Below are 10,301 nucleotides of genomic sequence, written 5' to 3' on the forward strand. Positions count from 1 at the left end.
AGAACTTGAGAATCTGTACGTGGCCGCTCTCGTTCGCGAAGTGGAGGCAGGTACCCAGCTCGCAGGGAATCCGAAAAAATAATATGCGTAAAAATTAATCCTAATTTTTTAATTTAATTATTAATTTATGGCTGTCCACAACGAAATTGGGGTTGTTCCCCAATTTTGAGTAAGGTCTAGTCAAGTTACAGCGTGGGGGTGCGCTGAACGTCGCGGAAAAATTAGCCTGCGCTGAATTTAGGTCGCCTGATCTCGAACGGTCGTCTTCAAGAGCCGCTGAGAGCGTTCTATTGTGAGAGCGGCGTTCAAGAAACGCAATTGCGCTACGTCGACGTCGCGTACATCCCGCCAACGTCTAACGAGTGTGAGCGCTTCTTCTCTCTCGCTAAGCTGGTGCTGTCTGATCTACGGAAGCGAATGTCTCCAGCCAGGCTCGAGATGATAATGTTGTTGAACTACAATCGTGACTTGCGAAGTTTTGCAAATAATTAACCCTTCTAATACGACCATTACGGATTATCCGGAATGTAATTTCAAAGATGAAATTGTTCCGCATTGTCCGCAACAGATTTGCAGCACTGAAAATCCGCATATTGATATTTTGTATAGGATAAAGTTTAGCAGGCCAACTGTAGCAGCTCCGACCGATGAGACATGAAATATTTAGAAAGTGGTTAGGGTTGCAGATATCAGAAACTGGGGGCGCTCGCCAGCCTTTCATTTCGAGATCTGCGCCCGAGAAGAGACCATCACTCCTGTTTCGAGAATATGTACGCCTACGCTACCGAGAAAACGTTCGCCCATATGTGGAACGAGCTTACCAAGAAAGGCTGGAAGTTTCGAAAGTCGTTGGGGCTGAGCGACGATCGGAGGTATCTGCCGCCGGGTGGGAGTCTCAAAGGAACGGAAGGCGTTGACTATTTCCTCGGTACGTTACTTATGAACACTGTTTCATGCTGCTTTACTATCTAACCCCTTTTGGAATAGGTGACAAGAGTCTAATGAGCTATTGCCGAAGGCAAGGGTGGCTATCGTTTGACCCTTTACCAAACCCAACGCCGTCCACCGCGTCACCAGTTGCTTTGACGTTGTCTGGTGCTGCACAGACCCCCGATCCACACACGACGTGTGAAAGTGAGCTTTCAGCCGCAGCGAAAGATGCGCCACGACAGCCGAGGCCTGCAGCAAAGGCTAACCCTCGTGACAACACGTCCAGGTCGCATGCAGTTGAACGAACACCACAAACGGCCAGCCAACACAAGTCTTCAGCGTCAAGCCAAGCTTCTAAACAACGTCGCGCTGGTAAATTTATCAGTTGGCCTCTGCTTGAGCTTTACTAACGTATTTATAACGGTTTATACAGAACCCCCTATTCTGGATACCACCCAAGTTGTTCCAGATACTACCTACCAGACTGGTCCGGATATTCCTGCTGAAAGGACGAATAATCCGGAAGTGGCAATTCCGGAAGCACTGAATGCCGCGCGTGCTGGCCTCCGAACCGGTGTCTCTCTTGACGATTTTGATTCTGATGACTTTATCAATGCCCTGCGGCGGGACACTTTATTCGAAGATCTCGATGCTGATGATTTCAACAGGGGAGGAGAGGACTGGTTGCGAGCCCTAGATTCGGATGCAGAAGGTGACGAAGAGCTCATTCTCCAAGATGGAAATGATGATGAATCTGTGGACGACATTACTTCAGTCGCCAGTGACGAGAGTGGTGACGATCTTGCGAATGAAGATGATGATGTGCCTGTGGACTTTGATCTGACTAGTGAAGACTTGGATAACCTCCGCGCAGGAGGATGGGACGTCTACATGGAGCAGCAGTCTTGTCAAGTACTGCGGGAGGGCTCTTCTCTCTACGTAGGTCCGTCTGGTCCAACTCGCGCTGCATTAGCTTACGCTGAAAACCCATTGGCGATCTTCTATTTCTTCTTGCCGAAGGAGCTGTGGCGAAAAATCGCAAATGAAACGAACAAGTTTCGCCGAGGCAGTGCGGAATCTATCGCCCAGCAGATGCGAGCACGTGCCCTTCTCCGTCGTGAGACCGTTCCGTCGACTGCTGTACTCACTACTGAGGATTACAGAAGAAAGTTGGAGCGCAAGAGCTCAATACAGCCCCATGAGATTGTTCGCTTTATTGGACTACTTGTCGCGAGAACGCTGGAGCCGCGCCGAGAGAGTCTCAGTCGTCATTGGATTACGAAGGCTGAGGGTGCACTATCCCGCGGTACATTCGGACAGTTCATGAGTCGGGATCGTTTCCACGACATTGCTCGCTACTTGCATTTCAACGACAATGCCCGGCAGCACGACAGTGCGGATCGTGCGTTCAAGATCCGTCCTGTTATTCAAGCTTTGCAGAAGACATTCTTCCGCGGATATCGGCTCGGTGCGCGAATTTCGTTCGACGAGGGGATGGTGCCAATGCGTCACCGCCGCAATCCAATGCGCCAGTACATGTCCAACAAGCCGAACAAGTGGGGTACGAAGCTCTACATGACGTGCTGCGCGGACACCGCGTATTGCTCGAGGTATGTTGTACGTTTATTACGGATATCCGGCACATGTGGCGGATATCCGTGGTAGTTTTGGTTCAGTGCATCCGTAATGTGTTCCGCACTATCCATATTGTATTCGCCTTATCGCTAACAATATGGTGTGTTTGTATGTGTAGACTGGAAATTTACTGCGGGAAAGCGAACGCTAACGAAGACGCTGTGGCGCAGCGAGCTGTGGTGAAGAATGTGACGCGCGTACTACAAGGACAGCCTTCTCAGAGGCTAATTTGTACAGACAATTTCTATACGTCAATCCCGTTATCGGACAAACTCCTCAGTATGGGGCCACTACCACGTCGGGACCATTCGCAAGGACCGGAAAGGGTGGTGTAAAGCTATTGACTTTACGCAGAAAAAGAGACCGAAGAAAATGGCCAGAGGAACTTACCGAATAGCTGTATGGAGAGATCGCCCCGAGTTCGTAGCTCTGTCGTGGATGGACAGCAAGCCAGTTACGTTTTTAGCGACTGGTTGCTCCACCCAAAATTACTCACGTCACCCGTAGAGAGCCCGGCGGATCGATCTCCCAAGTCCCATGCCCTCAGCTGGTTCGAGATTACCATGAAGCGATGGGAGGTGTGGACGTTCATGATCAACTACGCCTTCAACGGTACTCAATCCAGCGCTCCATCCGCATGCGAAAGTACTACAATACCATTTTTCTCGGCTTAGTGGATATTGCTATGGTAAATGCTTTTATCATTCACAAGATCGCCCTGCGTCGTCTCAACAAACCCGTTCCCACGCATGCCGTGTTCATGCGGCGACTACATATTGCCCTGTTGAGTCAGACAAGCGAAGATTTTGCCGGGGACGATGACTTAGCAGACCTCGTGACCGAGCCACTTCCTCGAAGCGCGCACACGCTCGAGAAGACGGAAGAGAAAAACGGAAACAAGCGCCGCCAGTGGCTCTGTAAGGTCTGCTCAGCGTACGCGGGTCCTGGCGTCCGCAGCTTCGAAACGAGCTATTTTTGCGCGACGTGCTCAAGAGTCAAGAAGGGGCGCGTTACTCTATGCAATAAGGCTCGCCGACTAGACCACGGTAGCGCTCTCACCTGCAACGAAGTATGGCACCAGAGCTGGCGCAACGGCATGGCTATTCCTGCTGAGATGCAGCACAAAATCCGGTTTGTAGAGAAGCGTAGACGCGAGGTCTGTAGCGAGAGTGAAGAAGGCTAATGAATGGCACTTGGGAATGATGTTCACATTTTGTTGTGTTGTCGTTTGGGTAATGCCCAACGGTTTTGCAGGGAGATCGCAATTGACAGTAATTAGGACGATTTTCGTACTGCCCATCTCTAACGATTAGCCAATCACATTCTCTAGGCAATCCACGTAGGGCTGCATACATGATATAAAGTACTGATTTTCCGGTATAGTTTACTTCATATGTTATAATCACGGATAATCCGGAACAGCCTTCGTATTAGAAGGGTTAAATTATTAATTTTCTCATTTCACATCGATGTATTAACTTAAGTATTGCATTTTCGGGTTCCCTGCCAGCTCGGGTCCATACTCGAAATTTGTGCGGACGCGTCCGTGCGTGCACCTTTCTGAAGCAAGACTTGAAGCACGTCCAGCTGGTTGTATCGTACTGCGAGTAGTAGTGGTGTGAGGGCCTGTACGTCGCGGATATCCGTGTCGGCGCCATGTCGGAGCTGGATTCGAGCTGCGTCTGCTCGGCCGTTGCGTGCGTACAAATGCAGCGAAGCGTTCGAAGTCCAGTCAGACATTTTTGTGCACCTTTGAACCATGACAAGTGTGTGTTCCTACTGCTCAGTTGAGTTGTGAGCGACTTAAGTGAGGGGATCCAGTGGCTACAACTCAGTGTGGTATATGGTTGAGAAAATGAGCTCATGCAGAAGCGGCAGCGATGCAGCTGAGCGCTTCCTCACGCTTTCGCAACTTCTTCAGTGAAGAAGTTGCGAAAGCTCCTCCTTGCCTGTCAAGGAGGAGGGAAGGGGGGGGGGCGTGCGAACAAGTTGACTTGAACGTTTCGCCTTGAACGTCAAGTGAAAGTTCGCGTGCGGGAGAGACCCAGTGGAGGTGAATGGTGGATGTCATCCACTGGATGAGGTCAATGGCGGACTCTTAGTGCAAGACATATTAGATCTCCTGCAGAAGGCCACATTTTGACAACGACTAGCGAAGCTCTCGAACGAAAGAACGCTAGTTTTATACGTTCGACAAAGTAGTAGAGGACAAGAGTAATGATGCTATCAACAGTATTCACCTGAATTAAACGCGAGCCTCTCTCGCTTACTCCCAGTTGGTGTCTGCACGAACACTTTCTGGAATGGCAATGGTAATTTTCATCGACGCGGCATCGCTGGCATCGGCTTCCCGACGGCAACTCCAGCCACGCTTGGACTCGTTCTTTTCATGCAGCGCTTCCAGCACCAACAGCAGATTTGGAGGAGCATGTCTTTGCTCTGCAATATCGAGAATGGCTCCGTATCCAATGGCACTTGCGTCCACCATGCCCTGCACTGTAGTATTTGGTGCAGGAACCGGAGGAGGAGCAGTGACGTTTGAAGGTGCAGAGGAGCGATTTGAAGACGGTACCGGGTCACTACTGTTTGACCAGACTGAATAACGCGAAGGCGCAGGCGCTGGCGTGGAGCTCCACGCAGACGATGACGCTGGAGCCGACGCAGTTGCCAGTCGTCCACTGTTCCCACTGGGGAACAGCGAGATGATCGTGGACTTGGCACTACGTGGTTGCACGAGTGCCTCCATGGTGTTCCAGTCACGCACCAGGGCACAAGTTACAAGAGCTGAGAAGAGATACCGCTTGGGATCGATGTTAAACTGTTCGCGTAGAGGCCCCGGTTGACACGAACTGTGACGTGTGTGAGACTTTTTGGCGTCACCGTGGTACAGCATCGAGTAGCGTAGGAACTCGCCTACAGTCATGCGATGCACGCATCTCCGAGGGAACGCTAGCCATCGTGGATCAAGCTCTAGACGCTTCACATTGGCAGTGATAGCAGCCACCCATTGACGCTGCACTTCAGGCGAGAAGGAGTCTAAAATCAACTCTTCGTTCCCAGCTGCGTCACAGATTTTGACGCAGTATGGACGCAGAGAAAACTTGCCACGATAGTCCAGAGGCTCGATCTTCATGCCTCTGGCAAGTGGGAGACTCCCCTTCTTGTTGCCTTTGCCTGTTTTATCATGGAATGGGTTCTTGGACTTCTCTAGTTTGCCTTCTTCGTGCTTAAAGTACACGATCTCCTTCTCAGTCAGTTGAATGTATCTCATCCTCCAATTGGCCTGTAAGTTGCCTACGCCTCTCGCTCGTTTGTCCAGATTCGCTGCCATAGAGCGGACTTCGGGTGCAGTGTTGGCATCTTCCTGTTCAGTCTGGAGCTGGAGCTTGGACAGTGCCACGTACTCGTGCAACAGATCCAAAATCCACACGGGGAAGCGATGACGGTAGAACTTCGCGATGTCCAGCACGTCGTCCGTCACTTTTAATGACCGACTGAGCTCTCTGTCGTAGAATACTAAGGATAACAACATGGCTGCCAGCTCGCGGTATCTCTGGGTAGCTGCGTACAGGTCTAGTAGGCCACGTAGCGCACTTAGTGACACCGTCTCGTTCGTGACCATACACTGCTCTACCAAATAGTGGACCCATTGGCTGAGCGATAACGGGAGGGCAGCTAGTTGCTTGCGGAATAGCGCGGGCGCCATCGTCTCGGACACGAAGAGCAGCACGTCCAGGATCACGGCCGAGCAGCCCGTGGCCTCCGCGGCGCTCATCAGTGCGCATTTGTCGCCGAAAGAGCGCAAAGGAAGACGGTAAAGGTCGCGGAAATCACGCACTGCGTCATCAGGCAGTTCGTTCTCGTCCAGTAGGCCTAAATGCACGCACAAGAGCTGCGCCACGGCGTCCTCCGCTGCCATTATTCACTTTGGCGTCAAATTGAAGAATCAGATGAAAGCTAGCTCAGAAAAATCAAGTTTGATAATGAATACCTTTAATTAGGGCCTACTAAGTAATTTAAAGGACGTAATAAGATAATTACTTGTAGAAACACATCATTATTAGAAAAAAAACCTTACTCAAAATCTCTTTTGAAAATTAGCAAAATTAAAAGTGGTTTTTTGTAGCTCCGGCACATTTTTACTCTTTAGGTATGGCAACCGGTACTACAGTACAAACGGGGTTCCAAAATTGTGCCACCTGAATGGGTAAGACGTGTTTTGCCCATTCAGTGTTAAGTTCGCACTTGCTAGTCAACCAGTTGTGAACGAGCGGCTGTGGGTATCCGCGATGCCTGGAGCTGCGGACGCGAAGGCGCTGGCTACGGCCATGCGCCAGACGCTTAACCTGCCGGCCACGCGCTTTCCGATGCGGGCCAATGCGGCCGTGCGTGAGCCGCAACTGCACGCGCGTTGCGTGTCTGCGGCCTACGCGGAACAGGCAGAGGACACGACGCGGCCGCTGTTCGTGCTTCACGACGGTCCGCCATTTGCCAACGGTAGCCTGCACATGGGCCACTTTTTGAATAAGACACTTAAAGATATCATTAACCGGTATCAACTTCTACGTGGCCGACGCGTGCAGTACGTGCCCGGCTGGGACTGTCACGGCTTGCCCATCGAGCACAAGGCGCTGACGATGCTGCAGCTCTCGGCCGATGAGCTGTCACCTGCCCAGGTGCGCGCACTGTCCCGTCAGCTGGCCCGACAGGCCATACAGGAGCAGCAGAAGGACTTTGAGCGCTGGGGCGTACTAGCCGACTGGTCTGGCGCCGAGGACAGCGTCTACTTGACTATGAGTCCCAGCTACGAAGCCAGACAATACGACGTGCTCAAGAAGATGGTACATGATGGCCTTATCTTTAGAGGCTTTAAGCCTGTGTACTGGTCTCCGAGCTCTCGTACGGCGCTGGCCGAGGCTGAGCTTGAGTACCAGGATGACCATGTGTCGCATGCGGCCTACGTCAAGTTCCACTTCGCCTCAATGGGTAGCAATACTAGCGAACAGGCGGCCAGTGTGCTAGCCAAGTATGGAGACCGATTGTCGGCCGTGGTATGGACGACCACGCCGTGGACCATCCCGTCCAACCAGGCTCTGTGTGTCAATGCGGACCTGGAGTACGTGATCGTACGGCCACGCAACGCATACTCATGCTATTTGATCGCCAGTGCACTACAAGAGAGTTTCGCAACGGTGCTGAAGGGAGACGCAGAGGAGGAAGTAGAACTGGAAGTGTTGGAGACACTTAATGGCTCTGATCTCGAAGGTGCGCACTTTACGCACCCGCTGGTGGATCGTGAGGCTGTAGTACTGGCGGGTGAGCACGTTACGACCGATGCCGGTACCGGCGTGGTACACACGGCGCCGGGCCACGGCCAGGACGATTACTTTGCCTGGATGGCGCACCATTCAAAGCCTGGCGAGCATCCGGACATCATCTGTCCCGTCGACGCTGACGGCTGCTTCACGTCTGACGCTGGCCGAGGTCTTGAGGGTCTGTGCGTGCTGGACGAGGGTAACATGGCGGTGATCGATCAGCTGAAGTACTCTGGCAATCTGCTTTCTATTGGAGAGTATCACCACAGATACCCGTACGACTGGCGCACCAAGAAGCCTGTGATCTTGCGTGCTACAGCTCAATGGTTTGCACGTCTGGATACGCTTCATGCGCGCGGCAAGCGCGTGCTAGAAGACTCGGTGCAGATGGTGCCGGCCAGTGCGCGTCGTCGTCTGGAGGCCACACTATCGAGCAGGCACGAGTGGTGCATCTCTCGCCAGCGCGCATGGGGTCTGCCGATCCCCGTGTTTTATCACAAGACAACAGGCGAGCCGCTGATCACAGAGGAGAGTATTGAGTACTTGCAGAGCATTGTGAAGACGTACCACGTTGAAGACGAGAACGGCGAGGTCGAACGTGAAGGCGCTGACTGCTGGTGGGATTTGTCAGTACGCGAGTTGCTGCCGGAGTCTCTTAAGAGCCAGGCTAACCAGTACGAGAAGGGCACGGATACGCTGGATGTGTGGTTCGACAGTGGCAGCAGCTGGCACGCGGTGCTTCCCGGTCTCTTGGAGCCGAACGAGGAAGGACAGCTGCGTGCTGACGTGTACCTTGAAGGCTCGGACCAGCATCGCGGTTGGTTCCAGTCGTCTTTACTGACGTCGCTGGCCATGCAGAACACGGCGCCGTACAAGAACGTCATCACGCACGGCTTCACACTGGACGAACGCGGCAGTAAAATGTCCAAGTCACTGGGCAACACCATCGTGCCGAATGACTTTATTAATGGCTGTACCATGCCTGTCCCCGTGGCCGAGAAGAGCTCGAACAACAAAAAGAAGGCCACGAAGAACAGTAACAAGCCGGAGAAGGCTCCGAAAGTGAAGCAGATGAGGGTGCCTGCGTATGGCGCGGATGTGCTTCGCTTCTGGGTGGCCACGACCGACTACACGGGCGACGTGAGTATTGGCCCAGGTGTCGTCGGTAAGGCCAGCGATGCGCTGCGCAAAGTTCGCAACACGGCGCGTTTCCTGCTCGGCAATCTGCAGGACTTCGACCCTGCACACGACGCTGTTCCTTATAGCAAGATGCCCTTCTCGCTGGATCGCTACATGCTGCACGAGGTCAACGCATTGGCGGCGTCTGTGACTGCAGCGTACGACGCCTTCGCCTTCAACCGCGCCCAGCACGCTCTGTCGCACTTCATCTCGACGGATCTGTCGGCGTTCTACATGGAGGCCACGAAGGACCGACTGTATTGTGACGCGGCCGACTCGCCGACGCGCCGGTCCGCACAGACTGTGCTGTGGCTGTCGCTGCAGGCACTTACGCGGGCTCTGGCCCCTGTGGTGCCGCATACGGCGGAGGATATTCGTCTGCATTGGGAGGCGCAGCTGCAAGGCGACATCCCGCTTGAAGACGTGCCTGGTAGCGTGTTTCTGGAGCAAGGCTGGATGCCCAGTGCCGAGGAGTGGAAGGACGACGACCTGGCCCGCGATTGGACTGCCGTCCGTCAGCTTCGCTTCGAGGTGAACCGAGTGGTGGAGCAGATGCGGCAGGCTGGACGTGTGGGTAGTCAACTCGAGTGCAACGTGTACGTCGTGGCGTCCGAGTCCGACCCGCGCGTTGCAGAGCTGTTGTCTCCTCTGACTCATACATCGGAGCTTGAAGACGTGCTTCTGTGCTCCAGTGTGGACGTTGTGGCGTCGGAGACGGAGATTGAGAGTGCAGAGCAGTTCAAGGCTACCTGCCAGCTGGCCATGGGCTCGAATGACGCCCCCATCGACGTCAAGCTCGTGCTGACTCCTGCCAAGGGCCACAAGTGCCCGCGTTGCTGGAAATACGCCCCCGAAGTAGACGCCGCCGAGACGCAGTTGTGTTTGCGCTGTGCACAGGCCACAGATCTGCGCAGTGTCACGGATCTGGCCAAGAGGTTGATTAAAGACGCGTAGACTGGCTTGGGGGCGTAAGTCGAGGTATCAATCGTAATAGAGACAACTTGAATGTGAATATTCTGGCTTTGTTCCTTAAATGATGTCAGTGTTCCAGACGCTCGTCTTCATGAGATCCGTTAATTGTTTGTGTAGTACTTGTATTTACTAGGTTCAGGTAGTCCTGTGTCAAGTTGGTCACGGTACATGTATCATGATGATACATGTACCAAGCACGACAGGACAACCTGTGGTGGCGAGGGCGGACATACGAGGAGTTTATGCTCGGAAAAGGCCACATGGTCGGCA

The 10,301-nt window shown here is 53.1% G+C and overlaps 2 protein-coding genes across 2 annotated transcripts; one reads left to right on the top strand and one right to left on the bottom strand.

Moving 5' to 3' along the window:
• Positions 1-4,831: 4,831 nt before the first annotated feature.
• On the bottom strand, positions 4,832-6,484 carry PITG_16740 (uncharacterized protein; the record flags this gene model as incomplete). Its single annotated transcript, XM_002896914.1, has 1 exon — positions 4,832-6,484. One exon carries the CDS (start codon positions 6,482-6,484, stop codon positions 4,832-4,834), a length of 1,653 nt encoding a protein of 550 aa, XP_002896960.1.
• A 370-nt stretch (positions 6,485-6,854) lies between these two features.
• Positions 6,855-10,013, top strand: PITG_16741 (isoleucyl-tRNA synthetase; the record flags this gene model as incomplete). The annotated part of the gene is made up of 1 exon (XM_002896915.1): positions 6,855-10,013. The coding sequence occupies one exon, from the start codon at positions 6,855-6,857 to the stop codon at positions 10,011-10,013; it is 3,159 nt and encodes a 1,052-aa protein (XP_002896961.1).
• Positions 10,014-10,301: the final 288 nt, after the last annotated feature.

The sequence above is a fragment of the Phytophthora infestans genome, genomic scaffold, assembly GCF_000142945.1.
Source record: "Phytophthora infestans T30-4 supercont1.51 genomic scaffold, whole genome shotgun sequence".
Taxonomy (NCBI): Eukaryota; Oomycota; class Peronosporomycetes; order Peronosporales; family Peronosporaceae; genus Phytophthora; species Phytophthora infestans.